At 34.1% G+C, this 24,145-nt stretch overlaps 1 protein-coding gene across 3 annotated transcripts in view; it reads left to right on the top strand.

The window, feature by feature from the left end:
* Positions 1-24,145, top strand: part of LOC5567037 (NADP-dependent malic enzyme) — a 63,515-nt gene that overhangs the window by 7,790 nt on the left and 31,580 nt on the right. For 2 of the 3 annotated variants that reach the window (XM_021846701.1, XM_021846696.1), the window contains exon 2: positions 1,364-1,672. In XM_021846701.1, the coding sequence (XP_021702393.1) occupies positions 1,629-1,672 (44 nt within the window). In that variant the 5' untranslated portion in view covers positions 1,364-1,628. Of the gene's footprint in view, positions 1-1,363; positions 1,673-17,989; positions 18,203-24,145 lie in introns of those variants that run through there. The other variant, XM_001651387.2, reaches the window with a different exon arrangement.

Genomic DNA, 24,145 nt, shown 5'->3' with positions numbered 1-24,145 from the left:
CAATTATGATTGACATCCAATCTTCTATTGTTTTAATAATAAATTTTACTTTCCTTTAAAAGTGGGCTGTTTTTTATATTTATACTTTTATGAGATAATATTAAGTAAAGCTAAATGTTAAAAAACCTAATATTTTAGTGTTTTATCAAATCGTGCAAGCCATGCGGTTAGGATCATTATTTGAGAAACTGCTAATATTTCAACACATTCTTTTACGAACACATGATCTCCCTTCGAGATATGCTGGAAACAATATTATTTCAAACACGAATTCTTCTTTCTTTCAATAATAGACAGTGTTTTTTGATTTACTCTTTCAAAATCAAAATTAATAATTGAATCGTCAAAAAAATTTTGCAACAAATATTTTCTTTTAAAAATAAGTTAAATGAATGAATGAGTTATTCTTTTTTTGTGTTAAAGACTTAAACATTTTAAACGAAAAATAATCTGCTCTCGTATATAGGCTATTCTTGCATTATGCAGCAATAATAAATCTTTGAACTAGAGCTTTCAATATGTTGAAGATATATTTACCCTTCTTTTACCAAGTAGTTTTCATCAAGTGTTGCGTCCCAACTGGGACATCCGCAGCGAAATATTCTATGAGCGTTCCCTCTATTTTCAAATATGTATATCACAACAAGCTCAGAGCTACTCTATGTTCTGGGATGTAGAGAAAATTATTATTCCGAAAAGATCTTCCACCAGACTCGTCACGAGTTTTATTTAGTTATGCTTTCTAAAGTCTCAACAATTTTTGATATCCATGGTTTGGCAAATCTCTGGACGAACACCACGCTTGTTCAGTACCTATCAACAATTTTTGCTATGGGCTCGTTGGTGTTGATGTCGGTAAAGCGCTATATGACAACCGCTGGTTTATGTCATCAAAACAAGATTTTCCAGATTATACCCTACAGGACTTTTTTATTTTTCTAGAAGCCTTGTCTAATTACCAATTTTCGTTAGTAATAAAAATTTAGATTTTATGGTTTTTTATTTTGAAAAATTGTATTTTTATGTGCCTAACGCAAACCCGCATACAACTTGGTTCTTTACTTCTGATAGAATGATTGTGGAAAAATATTATCTGTACAAATTTTGGAATAATACATTAAGAAAGACTGATGCATTTGTAGAAGAAAAACATCAGCAAACCTTTGAAGGAAGAGGGATTTGATGAAAACATGAAATAGTATTCCCTCAAAAGATCTGGGAAACACAACGATGGGTCCACGTGACTTATAGACAACCCAAAGGCACATTCCTTTATGGAGGACGTAACTCAGTAGTCACATCCCCACGGACTTCCGTATGTCTGAATTTGATTAATACAACCGGTACGTACAACCTTTTTCAGCTATCGACACGCTCAAAGGATCTGCGGCAGCCTACTAAATCTAGAACAGTGACATTCGAACAAATATCCGGTCGGTAGTGACACATAGTGAGTGAACCCGCGAGCAAACAAAAAGCAACCAATTAGGGCTCGCCGCATGGAAGTGTATCATTAGCCTACTCAGCAAAGTGGAAGTGAACAATCAAATTAGCCTACCAGCAGGCATCTACCAGAAGGCATAAACAACTAACTGCCCGATCGAAGTAACCCGTGTCAACAGCCAACGATGGGAAACGCGTGTTCGGATAATTCGAAAACTCCCATTCCTGGGTAAGTAGCAAAACAAACGAGAACCACTTCTCAATGAAGTCATTAGCCAAAAAATAACTTCCGAGCTGTTCAAGGACACCGCAAACTGTTTAATTAGATCTAGAGAAAAATGACAAATCCATTTTCCACAATGATCCAATCTAATTTGCGTGTTATGGCTTTCAAGCTCTACCTCCATACCACGCATACGACACAGCGATCGATCTCAAAAGCAAGGTCAACCCTTCGATTACTCTTTGCATATTGCTCAGAGATTGATTTTTTTAGAATGAGTAGGCGATGAACTGAGGCATTTTGAAACTAAGTTATCAGCACAGTATAGTACCAATATGTAGTATAGACTGATCATATATGTATTTCAATGGAACCCGAGCATGTGGAGAAAAGCTGAACAAGATCATAATTTGGTTTTCTAAAGTAAACATTGACGATCACAATCAGCCATTGGTTTGTTGGAGATAGAAATTAATATAAAAAAATAGTATAGATAAGTATTTAACCATATCTTGTTAAGATATTATAAGATCACACCAAAACCTGGCAAGTTTATTGATTGACCAACAAATCAATTTAAAAATATGATCTGACATATGGCGAAAAAAAAAGTCTACAATCAGCATCAAACCCTCGACCCTTCGCCATCTTAATATTCTATTTGAAGATTTAAAACATACAGAGTAAACAGTCAAAAAGCTTTGAATTCGGAAAAAGTAAAAATGAATTTTGTCCTGTTTGTATGAATACATTTTCAATATAACTATTACAACACGATACATGTAACCTCCAATACAAAGAAGCAATTCAAATTTAGAGATTGAACAACATCACAAAATTATTAAAACAACAGTTCCTCCCTTCTGAGGTTCTGTTAATTATTAAGAGCACGAAAACACGAAAATGAACTATGACACGACATGCCCCAAAAACGATTGATCTAAAGCAACTGGACAAACGATTTATCTTTATTGTTATTATTCCCACAGACGGTAAAAAATATATAACGAATACTGACAGTATCACCTGTTTGGCATCTCAATGAGAACAAAAAACTATCACGACAGATCAGTGCCTGCCCATAACTCTCAAAAAAACCTTGAACTGATCGAGAGCATAAAATGTTATGAATGATACACAATACTGGTGCGCTAAATTTGAACCCCTCAGAGCAACACCGCAAACCGGTGTAAATATCGACAGCACAGGTTCAGGTGCAAAAATTTCTTAAACGTTGCAACATACCTTCATATAATTTGCTCCTTTTTGAGGTATGCTGTGGTGTGTGGCCTGTTAAACAAGAGGCATTCCAGGTCACATTAAATGTCAGTTTCGTTTCTGGAACCGAACCTGTTTTAAACTTCAGAGACTCCATGGCGTCGACTACAGCCAGTTGCGTAACAGCTCATGTCGATTTCAAGATCACATATAAATCGAGTTTTTATTACACTAATTGTTTTACGCTGCGTGAAGCGGTCGTGACGATCCTTTAACCTTAGCCCTTCTCTCGTTAAATTAATGTAGGGTAATGGATGTATTCTGGGACGCTGCTTGATTTTTGTTATCTCGTTATGGAAAAACATCAGAGTTTGTAAAATCAACCATAATGATTAATTGCAATCTGTTTTTTTTTTTTTTGTCAAATTTTAAATAATAAAATAAGCGAAATAAGACGGTGGGCCCAAAATACATCCATTACCCTAGGCTCTGACTATACGACGTAAGTGTAATAAATACGTCACCTCGCAAGTCATAGCAAAAAAGACCTACGTATAAACGGGCAGAAGCACACGTGATAAGGGACTTACTCGATTGAGATTGAGATCACTATCGAACTGATCACAAGCTGATCAGTTGCATGACTTCGCGTCATTTGTGTTATTAGTCAAGGTTGAAACCGTGTACGTTATGGATCGTAGTAGCCAACGTGTGTAGGTACAATGTGATCTGGAATAGAGCATGGTGTTTGAAATGAAAATCGGGTGAAGTTTAGTTAAATCAAACAAAAAATATGACCCAATCGACTTGAAACAACATTTTCATACATATGTGATTGACAAACATAGTGACGTTCAAGTTAGAATTGCAATAATTATACTGGAGAAGAACGATATTATAAGGCATGATAATTTGATGATAACCAAAAAAAATTATATGATTTCATTGACTATTTCAGCAAGAGGAAGTTTAATTCTAAACCCATCTATTTCAACTCCGGTGTATCCTTATAAATATTCGTGAATTTCGTGAACTATATGTATCACACTGTCGAATGTTATAAATATGCGGCAGTACACAACTCATTCGATTCAAGGCTAGTATCTGAGAGTGCAAAAGCTCTTCAAAATTGTAAACGAAGTACAGTTGAATCTCCACATCTCGATATAGAAGGAATTATCGAGATAGGGAGAGATCGAGACATAGAACAAATTTTCAACGAATACTAGATTGAAAACCACTCCGTTACCAAGAAAAACAAAAACAAACAGACGTCATTTGGTGTCGCAAATTGTTTTCAAATTGGACACCTCAGTTATAAGTTATTGGTTATAATCTGAATTAAAAATTTTGGTGATATTCATTTAGCTGCTGTCCAGCCATCACAGAATATATGCAGTAGAATTTTGAAGCTATGATTTAAATGTGTCTTCGGCAAACTTGTAGCCCGTAGGGCTCTGCACAAAAATCATTCTCTATCTTACACTCTTCCATGAAATTTGTAAACAACGTCGAGATGCCTTACAAAATCAAAAAAAAAGATAGCTATTCTGAGCGTTTGCTTGTCTGGCTAATGCACGTTATATGCCAAAAAAGTCCTTGGCGCCTAAAATTCATAGCTTCTGAAAATCACTCTCAAACCCATGTGGGCCTCGTGGCCGTTCGGTTAGTATCGTGAGACATTTAGGCGCATCGTGTCATGGGGTGCGGGTTCGATTGCCGTTTCAGCCATTGAAACTTTTCGTCAGGGATGTTTCTCGGCTGTGCCACTCTGGAGCATGCTTGTCGGTAGTCTAGTGTTGAGTTACAGTCTGAGCAGCTAAATGGCTGAAGACGGTGTCCGTGTTTTTTCTTCAATGGAGAACATATTCTTCTTCTTCTTCTTGGCATTACGTCCTCACTGGGATAGACCTGGCTCTCAGTTTAGTATTCAATAAGCACTTCCACAGTTATTAACTGAGAGCTTTCTTTCGGCAACGTTGCCATTTTTGCATTCGTATATCGCGTGACCAGTACGCTGATACTCTATGCCCAAGGAAATCAAGGAAATTCCCTCTACGGAAAGATCCTGGACTGACCGGGATTCGAACCCAGACACCTTCAGCATGGCTTTGCTTGTAGCCGTGGACTCTAATCAATATGCTCATAACGGCCCCGTTCATGCGGTAATTGTATTGAACATCCCGATCAGTGGACTACAACAAAATTAAAGCACAATTATATCAAGGTTTTTTATACATAACAAATTTAGTTTCATGTTTGTTAGAAGCACTTTGAGTTGATGGAGGAAATTATAACATAATTAACACAAAATCTGTTATAACAACAAAAGCTGTTTGAAATGTATACATTTAACACAATTTGTTATAAAAACTTTGAGAGCTTGCTTTGCTTATAATTTTTTTTTTTATAATTCAGTTATGGGATATAACAAAATAAGTTACATTTTTGTTTGATTTGAAACATAATCAGCTACATTTTTGTATAAATTGTAACACATTTTGTTTCAATTTTGTTTGGTGCAGAGGAAATTATGATATAATTTTGTTTTTCGGAGACGTACCAGCCACAGGTTGAAAGTCTCACAAATAAAGTTAATAATAATAACATAATTTTGTTATTTTAACTACTAACCAGCCTATATTAGAACATATTTTGTTGGAAAACGCGTTAACTGAGTAACAAAATCTGTTACAACTCTGATGTAATCCACTGAGCCCGACCAGTGGATTACATCAGAGTTGTAACAGATTTTGTTACTCAGTTAGCGCGTTTTGTTCAACTGTTTGTTCAAAAACTAAAATATTTTCACAAAATCATAAAAATATAGAAACTTCTTCAACAATTTGATAATTATCTCCGTGGTTTACCCATAATATGGTTTATAATTTTCTCATAGTAATTTTCAAAAGAATGTGAAGAAATTTTATACAATGCTTCTGCTGTCATTTGATATATTCTGCACCGAACTTTTAATGTAACGATATTTAAATGTTTTTTTCATACTCAGAAAATTTTTCCAAAACGTCGAAAGAGACATTTATTTATTCTTTCGGAAGAGAATCGTACTTTCAAAAATTTCGTTTCTTTGTAATTTGCTTCGTACAATGTTTTGGCATACTACGTTTAGTCACCCAACCTTCAGGACTGCAAAAAAATATCAACTTAGTCTTTCATGAAAGAATAACTGTTCAGCAGTTGAATGTTTGCTAAAAGTTACCGTTCTTCTTCTTTCTTCGTTCTTTCTTTCTTCTCTTTACGAAAAGATCCTCGACCAGCGGGATTCGAACCCACGACCCTCAGCATGGTCATTAGGGTGCCAATGAAAATCGATTTTTCGAATTTCAAAAAAAGGTAGGGCTCAAAAGTTTTGTCTCCTCGAAAAAAGTCCCCATGCAAAATTTGAGCTCAAGCGGACTTCATTAAGTGGACCCCCAAAGCGGTCAAAGTTTGGCTTTTTTGACCCATGAAAAATATCCAAAGGGGGGGGTACATGAAATTTCCGAAATCGAAATTTTTTTTTTGATGCCAGATGTCTTAGAAATGCATGAAACGTTGAGATCTGGTGTTATTTGGAAAAAAATTTTTTTTGAAAAAATCGACCTTTTGGGACTTAGTAAATTTTTGAGTTGGGGGAGTGAATTGAATTTGAAATGAACGATTTGAATTCAATTGCTGAGAAATTCAAGGCAATAGTATTGAAACATATCCTATATGATTGTTGGCCACTGAAAGCATATGATATGTGATATTTCATTAAGGTGGTTCATTTACTTTGCATTAGAGTGGTCCTTTTTGTTAAAAAATAAAAAAAAAATAAAAAATAGAATTTTAATTGAATATTGAAGACAATAGTATTGGAACATCTCTCACATTATCGTAAGCCATTTTCTACATTTAATATGTGGTATTTTATTAGGGTGGTTCACTTATTTTCCATTCGGGTGGGCTTTTCTGTCGAAAAATCATAATTTGAATGGGATATTAAAAACAATAGTATTTTATCACCTCTTTCGTCATCGTAGGGCATTTCCTTCATTAGATTCGTGATATTTTTGTTTAGAGAGGCTTTAAATTCCTCTGAATTCATGCGCCTCTAGTTCCATTTGATATGCGACATCATCGTAGGATACTGTTAACATATTTCATTAGGGAGTTTCTCTTATTTTCCATTAGGGTGCATCATTTTTCGTATAGTTTGAAACCATGATTTCTCGAAAAAGTCTCTTCCACTTTTCTTAATTATGGTATCATTGTAAACATTTCAACCTTAATATCTACAGACCGAAAGATTATGGTGGGACTACTACATAATATTTGCGTAATGTTCGACGAAAAATGTAAAGGTAACTTAGTTAACAACAAAAGAGTTTTCTAGAAAGCCTCTCATTGTTAGAAAGGTCTTTTGAAAAGTTTTGCGTGATTTTCATTCGGAATGCAACACTTCACTAAGCTGAACCAGTTTGGAGTCCTCGTCTCATACAAAATCCACTTGCTACTTCGTGATTTCAGATGCACTCATCTCAGAGATCAAGCATTGAGCCTCGTGACCTTTCCAATTTAGTTTTGCGAATTCCAAAGGAAATTCTACAGAAAATTCTGAAGGAAATTCTAGAGGAAATACTGAAGGAAATTCCAAAGGAAATTCCAACGGAAATTCCAGAGGGAATTACGAAGGAAATTCCAGTGGAAATTCCGAAGGAAATTCCAGTGGAAATTCCGAAAGAAATTCCAGAGAAAGTTCCGAAGGAAATTCCAGACGAAATTTCTCAGGAAATTCCAGAGGAAATTTCGCAGGAAATTCTAGAGGAAATTCCGAAGGAAATTCCAGAGGAAATTCTTAAAGACATTCTAGAGAAAATTCTGAAGGAAATTCCAGAGAAAATCCCGAAAGAAATTCCAGAGATAATTTCGAAGAATATTCTAGGGGAAATACGGAAGGAAATTCCAAAGTAATTTCCGAATGAAATTCCAGAGGAAATTGCGAAGGAAATTCCAAAGGAAATTCCGAAGGTAATTCCAGAGGATATTCCGAAGGAAATTGCAGAGAAAATTCCGAAGGAAATTCCAGAGAAAATTCCGAAGGAAATACCGAAGAAAATTCCAGAGGAAACGAAAATTATAGAGGTACTTCCGAAGAAAATTCCGAAATAATTTCTAAGCTTCAAAAGAAATTCCAAATCAAATTCCGAATCAAATTTAGCATGAAACTCCAAAAGGAATTCCGAAGAAAACTCTAGAAGAAATTCCGAAGCAAATTGCAAAGTAAATTTCGACGAAAATAACGTAGAAAATTCCAAATCAAATCCCGAAGGTAGCTCCAAATGAAATTCCAAAGCAAATCCCGAAAGAAATTCCAAAGCAAATTCAAAAGGAAATTCCAGAAAAATAAATCCGAATGGATTTTTGAAGGATGTTCCGAAGCAAATTCCAAAGAAAACTCGGACGAAAATTGCGCAGAAAATTCCAAATGAAATTCCGAAGCCAGCTCTAAAAGAAATTGCAAAGGAAATTCCATAAGAAATTTCAAAGGAACTTCCGAAGCGAATTCCAAAGGAAATTCCGAAGGCAATTCCAGAAGAAATTCCAAAGGAAACGCCGAAGAAAATTTTGAAGAACTGAAGAAGGAAATTCCGAAAGTAATTCCAAAGAAATCCAAAATAACTTCCTGAAGCAACTTACTGAAAGAAATTCATGAAGAAATTCCAAAGGAAATTCTGAAGTAAATGAGATATGAAGTTCCGAAGAATACAAAGAAATTTTAAAGGATACTCCTAAGAAAATTCCGAAAAAACAATACGAAGGAAATTCCAAAGTAAATTTCGCGAAAATTCAACGGAAAACAGTCCAAAGGAAAAAATTCCAATCAATACTTCTAAATAAAATTTCGAAATCTCCATAGGAAATTCCAAAGGTTATTCCAAAGGAAATTCCGAAGAAACTCCATAACAAATTTGGAAGTAAACTTCAAACGAAATTCTGAAAGAAATTTCAAAGAGAATTTTGAAGGAACTAATAAAGGATTTCCTAAGAAAATTCGATGGAATCTTTCGAAAATACAAGGGAAACCCCGAAAAAAAAATTAAAAAAAAATGAATAAAATTGCAAAAGAAATTCTGAAGCACATTCCAAAGGACATTCCGACGACAATTCTGAAAAATATCCAAAGCATATTCAAAAGGGAATTTCTAAGGAAATTCCAAAGGAAATTCCAAAGCAAATCCCGAAGCAAATTGCAATGAAAAAAGGAAGTTAAAAGGAAATTTCGTAGAAAATTTCTAAGGAATTTTCTATGGAATATCCAAAGCAAATTTGTAAGGAAATTCTCAAGAAAACTCTGTGGAAATTCCAATGAAAATTGTAAAGGAAATTTCTAAGAATATTCCGCAGTAAATTTCAAAGGTACAAAAGAAATCCCAAATGAAATTCCGAAGAAAGCTCCAAAGAAAATTTCGAAGGAATTTCCAAAGTAAATTCCAATGCTTCGAAAGAAATTCAGAATAATATTTCGAATACAATTCTGAAGGAAGCTCCAAAGATAATAACACAGGAAATTCCGAAACAAACTCTAGAAGAAATTCGGAAGGAAACTCCAAAGCAAATTTCGAAGGAAACTCAAAAAGAAACTCCGAAGTAAATTTCGAAGAAAATTCCAATGAAAAGTTCAGAATGAAATTCCGGAGGATACTTCATAGGAAATTTCGAAGGAAATACCACAGAAAATTCAAAAGGGCACTTCTAAAGATACCGAAGAAAATTCCACAGGATATTCCGAAGCAAATTCAGGATAAATTTCCGATTTTGATAAAAATTCCGTAGAAAAAAAGGAAATTTCGTAGAAAAGTCAAATAAAAATTTTTAAAAGGAATTTTGAAGGAAATTCCGATTAAAATTCAAAAGGAAACTCCAAAGAAAATTCCGTTGAAAACTCCAACGAAAAAATCCATATGAAATTCCGACGAAATTTCTTGAAGGAACTTTGTTACATCTTTGAAGAATAAACGAGAACTTATTGTCAAAACTTGAATTACCTACGTTGTCACAACCGAATCGCGTGTACTATACTATGAAAATATAAACTAAACACTTTTGTTGCCCTTCATCGTCGCCCATCAAGCTATTGTCATAATTTGTATACGTCAAAAATTATTTCATTCCTTTTTTATCTGTATTTTGATTATGGCAATTAGAGTTGTGCTTCACTGAATTCACTGATGATTGGAACGTTTTATTTTAACTATTCAAAAGAAACCCTTAATGAAAATAGCTTAACGAAGAGTTGCATGCCAATGAAGAATCATGATTCAAAACTATACAAACAAAGTTGATTTGTTAGATCTATTGAGAATATTTTACAAATTAAATGATCACCCTTATGCAAAACTGAGGACAATAGCCCCAATGAAATATCACATATTATTCATTAACAGTGGCCTACGATGACATAGGAGATGTTTAATTACTCTTGTATTTACTATTCCATTCAAATACTCAATTTTTTTTAAAGAATCACCGTAATTGAATATAAGTGAGCCTTCCCAATGAAATATCACGAATCTAATGAAGGAAATGGCCTGCGATGATGAAAGAGGTGATAAAATACTATTGTTTTTAATATCCCATTCAAATTATGATTTTTCGACAGAAAGGCCCACCGTAATGAAAAATAAGTGAACCACCCTAATAAAATACCACATATTAAATGTAGAAAATGGCTGACGATAATGTGAGAGATGTTCCAATACTATTGTCTTCAATATTCAATTAAAATTCTATTTTTTATTTATTTTATTTTTTAACAAAAAGGACCACCCTAATGGAAAGTAAATGAACCACCCTAATGAAATATCACATATCATATGCATTCAGTGGCCAACAATCATATAGGATATGTTTCAATACTATTGCCTTGAATTTCTCAGCAATTGAATTCAAATCGTTCATTTCAAATTCAATTCTCTCCCCCAACTCAAAAATTTACCCCCAAAAGGTCGATTTTTTTCAAAAAAAAAGTTTTCCAAATAACACCAGATCTCGACGTTTCATGCATTTCTAAGACATCTGGCATCAAAAAAAAAATTTCGATTTCGGAAATTTCATGTACCCCCCCCCTTTGGATATTTTTCATGGGTCAAAAAAGCCAAACTTTGACCGCTTTGGGGGTCCACTTAATGAAGTCCGATTGAGCTCAAATTTTGCATGGGGACTTTTTTCGAGGAGACAAAACTTTTGAGCCCTACCTTTTTTTGAAATTCGATGCAAATTTTTTCCCATACATTCCATTGGCACCCTAATGGTCATGCTGAATAGCTGCGCGTTTACCGCTACGGCTATCTGGGCCCTAGTTACCGTATATACTGTGAAATAATAAAAGTGTGTATGAAAAACTTCTATGAAAATTACTAACCATTATCTTTGTAGAAGAACTACAATATTTTCGAACATAACGATCAACTTTTCTGTAGAGCAAAGGTTTATAGGGTACACTTTTTTGCAAAACTGTGTTTAATACAAAATAAAATTTTCATTTAAACAAAACACTAATTGAACTTTAAAACTTCACTCCAATTTTGTAAAAGAAAAAACTAAAAATCACTAGTAAGGCAAGCGAATACCTTTAAACTATAATATACAAATACGCTCTAATGCATCTCTACAAAGTGAAAGAATTCCTAGAAAAAGCGGTAGACACCTCGATACCTTAAATGTTTTTGAAGAAAGCTATCAAACGTACCCCTGCAAGCAACATTGCAGGAACTGCTAGAAGTATCAAAAGAGGATATTTTGTAAAATGCTAGAAGAATGGCTTGTAAGAGTTCTTCTCGAAAAAAATGTTCTGCATTATCTAGGAATACTTCTGTCCACGTGACGATATCGTCAATTTTTTAGCAAGTATAGCAAATAGCCTAATGTACAGGTTTAAATGCGCATCAAAATGACCATATCCTGATTTCTAGTGAGATTTAGGACATAAATTTTATTTTTTCTCATGTTCTCATATTTTAAAAATATATTGTTGTAACAAACAACTCATGGTACTATGGGGAACTTTTTACAAAATGACCACTCCGGAGTTAATTCCTTTGATAACCCCCTCATGATGCAGAAACCAAGTTCTTAAGCCAACCTTAGCCCGGGTGCAACTTAGAGAACAGTAAGCGAATTCTGGCGCGCATTTTCTTCGAAGAAAAGAAAATTTTCTTGCTTGTGAGTTATGGAAGTTCACCTACAGAAATAAACTTCTTCGATAATTAACAGAACATTGATAGCCAAATTTTCTAGGGTGCACAGATAATTGCTTGCAGCAAACCGTGGCCGAAGGAGAACCTGTTCAAGAATTGCCATTCTAGAGTCTACTTTCATGGCACAACTTATAGGCTAGAAAAGGCTTTATACATATTGTTGTCCTACATATCGTATATTCTTTTAAATCGAAGGAACTGTGATACATTTCAATAGGCAGAACAAATCTTAGATGTATCCATATTTTAAATAATTTTGGTAAAATATTTTAGTTCAGTAGCAAAACGAACATCCACCAACAATGTTCAGGAAATTCGTTCGTCGCTAGTATAAATGATGAAGTGGAAATTCACAGTTTTCTGATAATTTTGCAGTTATTTAGTAAGAATTATTAAAATCCTTATATCAAGTTAGAGTTTAAATTGAATGTTTTCTAAAAAAATGTTGTAGTTCTTTAAACAAAAATCATCAATATTATTTGTAAATTTATATTTATTACCATGAGGAATTCTTAGCCTTGCGGCAATTATTGAATTGCAGAAGAAGACTTACAATTTTCTGTATTACACATAATTTTGTAAAAAATATGTAGTTTTCTGAAAGGCAAACGCCAACCATTTTCAGCAAAATTTTATCTTAACACATTGTGATGGTGTAAACCGCATAAATTCATTGATCATTGCGAAAAAAATCAAGTTGTAGTTGTAGGTGTTTTTTCTTTATAGTTTACCTTTTTTTTAAATATTCAATTTCTTCTAAAAGCCATCAATACGGAAAAATTCCAAACATGATGCTGATATAATTTCAAAAAATGTCAAAAATGTGTTATCTTAAATTTTAATGTATGTACTACAGGTCGGATTTGATTATCCAGAGTATCGATTTTTTTCACTCCGGATAATCGAATCCTCCGGATAATCGAATCACTGATAGAAAAATTAAAATCGGCAACAAAAGAACTTAAATGTTTTTGTATTCGTTGTTTTATTTATATGATGCAGTGGCGTAGCCATAAATTATTTCTAAAAGCATACCCAAAAAACCTTTTTTATAATCCCCCCTTTTCCTACCTACGCACACAACTGAATATATTGCAATACTAAATTATTTCACTGTTATGCATAAAAACTGAAAAACAAAAATATCAAAAAACATACTTCGTATAATCGAGTCCGACCTGCATTATGCATGAATTGTAAATATATTGTAGTAATTTGAACAAACATGCACCAGTAATGTTCTATTAACTTATTGCTAACGAGCATAAATAATGTTTGAAACAATAAAATCAGAGAATCTTCCCAATAATTATCATTCTGCAGTAAAACAGGTGATTTTTTCTGAATTATTAAAAAAAACTGTGAAAATATATAAGTTCATTTTGCAGGAACAAATCTAAAATGTTCTGCATATTAGTCAACCCATAAATTGAAAATTATTTACAGTCATAAGATCCATTAGTAATTGCGATGAATATCAAATCATAGCAACAATTGTTTTGTTTTTTACATTATTCATAATTTTGTGAAAATGTTGTAGTGGTTTAAAAAAAGTCATTTGATCTGTTGTGCAAACTTAAATCTATTGAAATCAAACAATTTTCAGTAATAAAATTGATAAGTCTTTGCAAGAATTGTTAAGCTATTGTGAAAAATTTGAAGTTTTTTGTATTACACATGAATTTGTGAAAAAATTGCAGTTTTCGGAACAAACAGTCACCAACAATGTTTAGCAAAGTTATTTCTCATGAACTGGAAAATAGTGTGAAACAATAAAATCGATGAGTCATTTCAATAAATAACAAAAGAAAATTGTATTTTTTCCGTATTGTTTGATATTTTGTGAAAAATTGTAGTTTTTTTAACAGAAAGTCATCAACAGTATTCTGCAAACGTTGAACTGTAGTTCCTTAAAGGGCTAACAATCAAAAACTAAATGCTAATTGTTTGATTATATTCATACGATCATCATACTAGCAAAAATCTATAGGTTATTGCGATAAAAATGCAAGGTATGTGCGTAAAATCGCAAAATTTCGATTTTTTTAGGACTTGCTCCGGTGCTTTAAGTACAATTTCGAATATTATTTTTAGAATCTATTTAATATAATTGCTACTGTTTGACATTTTTTGGGATCAGACACCAAACAGATTTCAATCATCGGTAAATTGTTGGCGAGATTGACGCAGGATTTACTGAACTGGATGTTTTGTAAGAGTTCATACTGTGGTTTTCGGCAGACTTTTAATAATAACAATATTTGACAGATACCTAGCAAAATCTGGAGATAAAATACCCTGATATCTTTTGAAAATAAGGGGGGTCTGTAGCCTTAAGGATACGCTTTCGCTTCATAAGCGGAAGGTCATGGATTAGATTCCCAGCCCCTCCACAAAAAAAACCGTCCAGCCAGTCAGTGAAAATGCACAAAGAATCAACTAGAAGATCGGCTGGGATTGGCCATAATCTTCTTCAGTGTGCATGATTCAGTGCCTCTATTTATACATGGTCAATAACAGCGCCGGCCACGTCCTTGCAGTCAGGTGGGATTGGGGGAAGGAATGTTAGTGTGTAACCTTTGCTATTTGGAGACCATGTTTGCCTCTGCATCTCCACAAAGGTTACATCCCTCTTGTTAATGGGGAGGATCGTTGGGTCACAGGATTCACTTTTATAAGTGATTAGACCATGATAAATAATTATTGGTGAGATATAAACATGCTTATATGTAAATATAATATTTTCATTTGATATGAACAATATCTATGTAGAGAAAAATTATGCCGACACTTGAGGTGACGAACTTTTCAAAGTTTGTTGAATAAAGTGAACCTTTCGCAAGTCTACACTTGTAGTTTCGAACCAATCAAAGCTTTTTTTAATTACAAAAATAGAGGTAAAAAGAAAAAGGTGTTTTGAAAAATAAATTAGACATAAATAATTTATGAATCAGAGTTCATGTCGACACTCACAGTGACGAACCTTTCAAAGTTTGTTGAAAAATCATATTTACGTCTCGCCGTTGTAACGATTAAAGATGCAGTCATACATATTTTATAGATTAGAAATAGTAGCATGAAATGAGCTCACCAATTGATCCGTCATCCTTGAGCAGCAACAATCCAGCTTCACTCGTTTGCTCGGCTATATAAAATCACTCATAGAAAATAGGCGCGCGACCCGAGAGGGAAAACAACTGACGACTGCTCGGGCTTTCTTGATGCACTGCCCAGGTCGGAGGATCAAATACAACTAAAAGATCGCGCCACTTTTTCACTTTCACTCGACCGACGCGCGACATGTTTGATCCTGCCCTCATCGCCGGCTCCAAATACATATAAGTCATGTTCAAAATTTGAGAAAAACTGTAATTTTCATAGAAAAATTGTGAAAATTGCTAAATGTCCTGATTTTGAATCTCCATAACCATAAATAAATGAAACCCATAACCTATGAATAAATGAAACCCGAATTTAGTACTACATATACCGTTTAATTTCACTAGAATTTGTATCCTTTGACAGATACGCGTATTTCGACATCTACTATTATGCCGTCTTCAGTGTCGTGTACTAAATCCTATGGGACTTCTAACTTTAATAAAATGGAGCCGTGACCCCCTGCCCCCACACCCCGTTATAGCGTAATAACTATATTTTGATTGGATTTTTCCGCTCAACAGGAAAAATAACATAATTGTTTGAAGGCTTGTTTTTTTTTATTTTTTTTTTTAAATTGCTAAAAACCTTCAAAGTAGATATTTCTTAAACAAAGGTTTTTATCTGGGAGGGAGAAATCGATACGAAATTTCTGTACGTCATAGTGAGCCGAGATTCTGCTGTCACGAACTGTCACTGTGAGCCCGGATCTCAAACAATTGACAAACTTGGAAAAAGTGCTTAATTGATCAAAACATTTTTTGGCATTTCATCAAATGTGACAAAAAATCGATTTATAAGCTATTCATGCCTATTCAAAAGTAATGTCACGATAGCACCTTTTATTCTGATTGAATATAAAGTACTTAAATACGCATCATTTTACTTTTTCTAATAAAAACGAAAATGAAATGCATAGAAAACTTTGGCCCTTTTTTAATGTTTGTCCGAAAAGGTGGAAGGTACACAACAAAAGAAAACTAGTGATTTTCATCGAGCCTGCCTTGATTGTCGTTGGCAAGCTGGAGTTTTCTTGCAGTTTGAAATAAAATCATGTCCTGTTTCGTGTGTAGTATCGGTGCCTCCCTCCCTGGTTTTTATCACTGGACACCCCTTTGCTTTTAACCCCTTCATATTTATGCCAATCATAGAAACTGAGTGCCTTAACGTTCAACTCTCCGTCATCGTAATCATCGTCATAATTGAAACTTCAAAAGCAGTTTTTCTGTTCAAAACTAAAAATGTTTCGATGAACCTATGTTCACTGTGTTTCGGTTGGAGAATAGTACAGTGAACACATTTTCCTGTAAATTTTATTAATTTTGAACGAAAAAAAAGCTATTGAAAATTTTGAGAACAATGACGGATCCTGCCCCCTTAAAAAAGAGATCCACTGAAATGGGATTTCTCCAAAGATTATTTCAGAAATCACCTGTATTCCCCCAAAAATCGTGTAACAAATTTTTCAAGAAAGACCTAACCCTTCTAAGATTTTATCCAGTAGTTTTCTTTACAAAATTTGCCATTTTCACATTGGTATATCGGGCAGTGAAGTTAATTTATAAAATGAAAAGATTCTGTATCGATCGGGAGTCTCACCCAGGCACCTTCAGCACAGCTTTGCTTTGTTGCCGCGAACTTTACGTGATCGAAAGGTGGAAGCAGCACCTACGAACAATTGAATGTCACGCATGTAGTGATAGTCGAGCATACATGGATAATGACTATGTAAGAACAGCAGACACCGGAAACCAGCAAACTATGATGAATTGAAAAATCAAGTATGCCGTTCAATAGCTCAAGAGCAATAAAAACCACGAGAGGATCCTAGCAAAACGAAGCAGCAAGCTTAGTAAAAGCCGTAATGTAACTGTATTCAAACAGACATCTTCACACCTAACACAGTACTTTTAGTTTTATGATCATATATATCAATGAATTACATCATACATTCCAGTTTTACCCAGAGTAAACAACACTACGTAAATAATAATCATGGCAACTGACCAGTCCAAAATCTTCCTCAAAGTCAACCATATCTGTATCACTGAGCCATGGTATGATCTTCACCGCCTGATCGTGTACTGTGCATCAATCGGAGCGTGCCTCCTCTTCCTGATAGACCATTACCTATGCATAACGTGCGCTATCATTACGTAAAAAAAGTGTCGAGCAGCCTCGTTCGACTATCGGCATGTTTTTAACTGAAGCGTGGGACTGGCAATCTCTCATGGATGCAGACTTTGGGTTAGCTGAACGATCGAGCACAGTCATTCAGACTTCAAACCTTTTGGTGATGACCCGAACGGTCGGACGATCGAAATCAGTGCATGCCCACTGTCAATGGGTGATGTTTTGTAAACCATACAGTTATCTACGTAGAAAATGGACGTCCTTGGACGGTGTAGGTGAATCGATGACGGTTACTGTAGGAAAGTCAAACTTGCACCGTTTGTAAACATTCCAGGAGCGAACCGGATTGCCTGTGGGAATCAAAGTCTAGGCTTACAAGTGGTTCTACGTCACTTGTACATGACTTTCTCAGTTGATCGGAGGTTCTTTTCCACGGCATGGATTACAGTTGATCGCCGGTTGTACTATCAGCGTGAGGACGCCGGCTAGTACTCCATAAAGGCGAGACTACGACAGGCTTATCAATCAGCTGTTCAACGAGGATCGCCTATTAAAAACGCGCTCAAGCCCAAATCGTTTGTCAGTTGAGTTCGAGAAGTGAATCCGTGAAGGTTTCTGAACTTACTTTCAATTTCGCAAGTGCCTAAATTACGCGGGTCGTAATTTGAATACTATAGTTTATATATTTATTAAGTTTTAAATTAGTATATCCAGTAACCAATAAACCGAAAACAGTGATGGCAGCCAAAGTTTGCAACTACCCAAGCAGCAAAAGCTTCATGAAGTAAGTTATTGTAACCCGACGAAACCCCCAAGTCTCTTTAAACTGTAATTTGCCGTGACCTAGCCGAAGTGAATTGCGAACAATTGCGCGCGGATGATAAAATTTTGCTCGATTGTTATGAAATTGGGCGAACAAGAAACAAGTAAAGAGCCAATGCCGCGCTTTAACGGCCTGTTTCTGCAGTAGACTGGTGCGGAGTCGTTGTCGATCGTGCAGCAATGAAGAAGGTCGACTGGCCCCAGTTGTGCGAAGTTAAAACTTGCCAAATAATGCCTAACGTGAAAGTGTTGGCCACGTACTGAACACCACCAATTGGTAGCCAACAACAGTAATTTAAAATTTGCGATTACTAATGAGAGATGGTGTTCAAGCTTATTAGTGTTAAGAACCGGCTTCAGCTGATGGATTTTTCCACCACCTGATCGTACGACGCTCACCTGAATCATAGGGAATTAGCGGAACAGAAATGAACGATCGGAACGGACGATCATCAGAAGCACAGACAAACAGAAGCACTCTTCTGCTTCTTATGTTTTGGCGGTTTCTTTTCGCAAACATATTGGCACTTGGCAACAGTCCTGGCACGCTTCGGCCAATGCATTGCACACACGTGTACTTTCCAGTAGTTCATCATGACGCGATGACGGCTTTGTGTTCGAAGCTAGGTGTTCACGACGATGTTGTCCGTCCAACATATGATGCGGCACACCGCCAGCATACACCAATACAAAACAACTCTTTTGTATGCCTATTGGTGGCGTGATATGCTGATCAGATGTTAACCGTTATAGACGTGGAAAGTATTGCAATCCAAAATGATATCAAGTTTATATTCATTTTGTGCAATTTAATAAATTTTCGAAATTAGCAAAAATTATGAACCCAACTAGATTTTTTAACAAAACTAATGATGGAATGCAAAAAATAAATATATGTTTGCGTAAACACTTAAAAATGTTATTATTTTCAAGATGGATATACATAATTTTTCATAGTTTCAATTTTTCAAACGTTTATAGTTTTTTATAGTTTTATTTTTTTTAAATTCTCAAAATTGAATTAAATTAATTTTGAAATGTTTAAACATTTTTGATTTTTTTTAATTTGTAAAGCATTTGAAACTTAAAAACTTTTGTAATACATACATTTTTTAAATTTTTTAATTATTATTTTTATCCATTTTACCTAACAATTGGTAATATTTTAAAACTAAGAATCTATGAATTAGGTTTCACGGTTACTATAATGATCCCATGCAACAGCTTTCTAAAGCATTCTTGTTCTAAGGACTGTTTATTTTATAAAGTGCGCAGATAATATGCGCGCAATTCAAATGCAACGTTAAAATTCAAGTAGGCTTGGATTATTTTCGTTCTTTAAGGACGCGAATGTCCAAATTTGCCAAATCTGAAATATTTGGTGATTTTTATCATCACATCGTCGGTATATCGACATTTTCAGATGATCGCATTCCGTGGATTTGTCTTGTAGAGCACAATATTTTTCCACAATATGTTGTTCTAAGATTACCAATCGAAATATTTTGGGAAAAACATTTACATATTGCTGTAGATCGGTAAATATGCGTACCTGTTTTTAAAAGTATGATATAAAACTTATGGTCATTCAATAAAACTTTTACTCAAGAATGTGGTTAAAACTCACGATTTATTTTTCTACTATACAAGTATAGTTTCATTAGTAATCTGAACCAATTTTTAACACGCTCATTACTTGACTTTTTTGCAGAAGGTATAAGGATGATATTTCAGCAAATTTGGCCATAAATGAGAACTAGAATGAACTAGTGTCTGAGATTTGTGGAATAGTTTACATTATTTTCAATCTTGATTTTGAGGGTTTATGTTCAGTAGAAAAGTAGAGGACACCAACATACAATTTGTTCATAAAAATAAGGGTGTTTTATGTTTTATTTTTTAAAAATAATGTTTTACTTTGAAGAACGGCTTTTTATGAGTTTTAGGAAAAACTATTTAGTTCTTCAACCAGAAACATTTTGGTAGATCTTATATTTTCATAACTATTTTCATAACATTGTAGAATAGTACTTGGACGATACATAGATTTTACATATTTTCAAAATTTATACAAACTTTAACAGTCTTCCTAATTTTCAAATTGAAATTTGATATTTAATTCACTCGACTTTCCATAACTCAATATTGAAGGTACTGACAAACAGACGTAACACTGACGAAATTTCCATCGACCACTTCGATCAAATTCGCTATGTTACAATTCTCACAACAAGAGGTGCGCGCATCGTTTTTCTTCGTGTGTGACGTTTCATACTATTGCCATCTACAGGTCTTGTTGCACGACCAAATGATGATGCTGTAAACTGGGCGATGGATTTTAAAGAAATTTGAACTAAGTGTTATGTCTGTTTGTCTGTGTTAAAGGTGTCAACAAGTTAGGAAGAAAGGGTGCCTGTGCCAATAGGGGATTATCCAAGCAATAAAAAAAATCATAACATATTAACGAAAAGCCTTAACAGAGATCTTTTGGCATCAACGGAAAGATTTCACCTCTACTATATGGAAAATATATGAAAAGAGTGAAAAAATCATTTTTTGAGCATAAAATTGTTTGAGCCACTATTGGTACACGTATTCCAGTAGTTGTGCTAGTGCTCTAGTAGTAGCCGTTCGGAAATGATACAAGGAATTTCAAACAAAATAGTTGATTTTTACAAAGGTTCTACATTTTTCCTTGAAGCAACAAACAAACTCCATCGAATGAAGCAAAAAGATCATTGCTGGGACAAGCAGAGCCATTTATTTTATATGACTTTTCGATAAAATAAAATGTTGAAAATTGACAAATCGACTAAAGGCGATAATTTTTTTTTATATATATAGATAAAGCGATATAAAAAAACAAAAAGGCGAGAGAAATGATGCATGTTGTTTTTTTATCGAAAATATTTGTTTTATTCCGCAGTCTAATCTAATCATTACAACCATTGATACCAGTACCCTAATGAATTAAAAACACGAAATAAATGCAACTGAGATTCCAGGGATCATCAAGGAAGCCGTATAAACATTTTTACTAGGGTTCCACTATGTAATATCGAGTTATGGAGTGTTAACTGTACATTTGATATATTGTGATTCCTCCATGAAAATTTCTTCAGAATTACTCCCAACAATTTCTTCAAAGAATCTGCAAAAAAATCCCCGGTATTTTTTATTTGAATTTTTCTAGGAATTTTACGCAAAATTCTTACTCAGCTACTAGTGCAGTTCTTGCAGGAGCTAAACAATTAACTTCTCTTGGAATAATTCCAGTGCTTGCTTGGAGAATCTCTATGTAATTTTCTGAGCTATCCCTGAAAGAATTTTCCAAGAGATATCAGTGTTGATCTTGCCCAGGCAGAAATTCAACATCAATAAGGATAGTTATAATCTTGGCATGATTGTATGAGCCCTTTTGAACTCATTGAAGAATTTTCCAAGAAATTTGATTTTCCAGAAATTCTAGAAGTTTTCATAGATTCGATATGTCATTCTATGAGTACCTCCGAGCAAAAGCGCCGGACTACGCTGCAACTTTTGACGTATTTAGGATCGAGTCCATCTGAAATTGCACAAAAAAAATGACAAAATGGATAAATTTATTCGAAATAAAATGTACACATTTGAATATATTGCATATTGTTCAATTTTCAAAAGATTTTCTCCACAATTACGTCGCAAGTAGGCGTTCCTTGAGGTTTTTTTAAGGAATTCTTTCTGGTATTGTTCCAAGAAGTTTACAAAGTTTCCTAAAATAGTTGGCAACCCTCTGCGAGTTCGTCGACTTCCTTTGGAAAGGAAGTGACACCCATTGGTCCTGAGATTAGCCAACGACTAAAATCTCGTTGATAGAGAGAACAAAATCTTCAGAAAGTTCTTTGCGATTCCACCAGAAATTTCTGTTTAAAATATTTTAGAAGTTCTTCCAAGTACTTTTTTTATAAAAAGCACAGGATATTGAACGGAAAAGTCGATAAAAACGAGAGTGAATGGAATTGTCATCTTGTACGGGACGTTTCATGGCGTTTTTCAACAACCTACTTTCAATAACTTATATAAGAATCTCCAGGAATTATTCCAGAAAATCTATTAAGAACTCTTCCAGTGATTCCTAAATAAATTATTTAATATGAAGCCCCTTCACAAACCTTTTGAAGAATAAAGAATCCTTGAAAGTCCAGAATTTCTTTAGAAGATCCTTGATAAAGTTCATCATGCATGTCTACAGTTTCATCGGAGACTACTTTAGGATTTTCTAAGGGTTTTCTTTTAGAAACACCATCCAATTTGGCCAAAAATTTCTCCAATAATTTACCTAAGCATTAGGTAAACATCAGAGATATCGATATTGAAACATTAAGGAAATCTTAAAGAAAATCTTGGGACATACAGAAAAAAATCTCGAAGTAGTTCAGATCCGCGTTTCATCGAGTGCAGTTCCCTTTAGCTTTATTGAAAACTCATTTCCGTATGTCCGCGTCTTAACTGGCGGAAACAGTTAGAGACACCGTTATTGAAATATTAAAGACATTCTGAATGAAAATTTTTGAGCATGCTCTAAAAATGTCTGGATGAATATCTGAAGTAGTTTAGGTATATATTCAAGGAGAAATCACTTGTTGAATTTTTGAAGAAGTCTTCAACGGAAATCTTAGAGATAACCTTAGGGAAATCCAACAAAGATCAGTTGGATAAATTCCCGGACGGACTTTCTTGAGATTTTATTTGAAAAATCTATTCCTGATGAAATCTCTCAGGGTGTCTGCTCATTTACAGGAATGAAATTCCATGAGATTTCCAGATTTTCCTGGTTTCAAAAAAAAAAATAATTCCAGGTTAATAAAAAAAAACCCTAAAATATATGGATAGTTAATTTTAGTTAATTAAAAGCTTTTTTTTAAATCAAAGGTATCTTTGAAAATAAATGTATCAAACAATAATTTTTAACGTTTTTTTTTCACTTCATTGAAAATAATTATCTCTTTTGTTCTCAACGTGTAAAGAACGGAAAAAAAATATTATGATTTTTATTTAATTAAAAAAAAAAATAGTTTTTACGATCTACGAAAAAACGTATCCCTTCGTTTAAAATCAGCGTCGAACCCACATTTTTTTTTTTTCTAGAGAGCGTTTTGTATTTTTTTTTCTATGAGGAAATCAGGGCTAGTAGTATGATCGTATTATTACTTGAAAGACGTCTTGCTTAAAAAAAAACATACCATCTTATGACATTACGACGGTACTTGGTGAATCAAAATCCGGACATTATCAATATCCGGACACCTCAGTGAAATTCATTGATTAAATGAAAAATATAATATTATTATGAATAATTTTACTCATAACTTCTACTTCCAACAGTTTCTAACATATTATTATGAATTACAATCTAGTTACCATTGCTGATAATTATAAAAAAAATAATAACAACCAGCTGCTTCAGAAAGACGTCATTTTAATGTAGTGCAAGTTTTTTCTGGTGACTGTGTCGCGAGTTCACCACAAGTTTTAGTTTGCGATAATGTGTGGAAAATTGTAATATTTAGCAAGCTTTCCAATACAATTGTTCACAGAATGGTAATTTTACAGTTCTAAAACTCAGAAGTAGTGAAATATGGTGTCAATATGTATTTTACAGCGTGAACAAAGACTGTCCGGGAAGCCACGCAAGTGTCTTTAAATCCGGACTAAAGTGACTATTTTGAAAGTGAAACTGAAGAAAATTGATAATATCATCATAAGGAATGTACTTAGTGTTCAAAACACCTTTTATGTGGAAAAAACTCAAAATTTTGGCTGTAGTTTGAACCACTTTCGGCTGGTTGGATATATCTGAGCTGCACTTGAGGTAAACTATGCATTTACATAAGTATTTTTCATTATGCTATGCCTCATAGACCAC

Source organism: Aedes aegypti, chromosome 1 (assembly GCF_002204515.2).
Source record: "Aedes aegypti strain LVP_AGWG chromosome 1, AaegL5.0 Primary Assembly, whole genome shotgun sequence".
NCBI lineage: Eukaryota > Metazoa > Arthropoda > Insecta > Diptera > Culicidae > Aedes > Aedes aegypti.
Note: the sequence above shows the minus strand (reverse complement) of the source record. Positions and strands in the feature narration are given on the sequence as shown.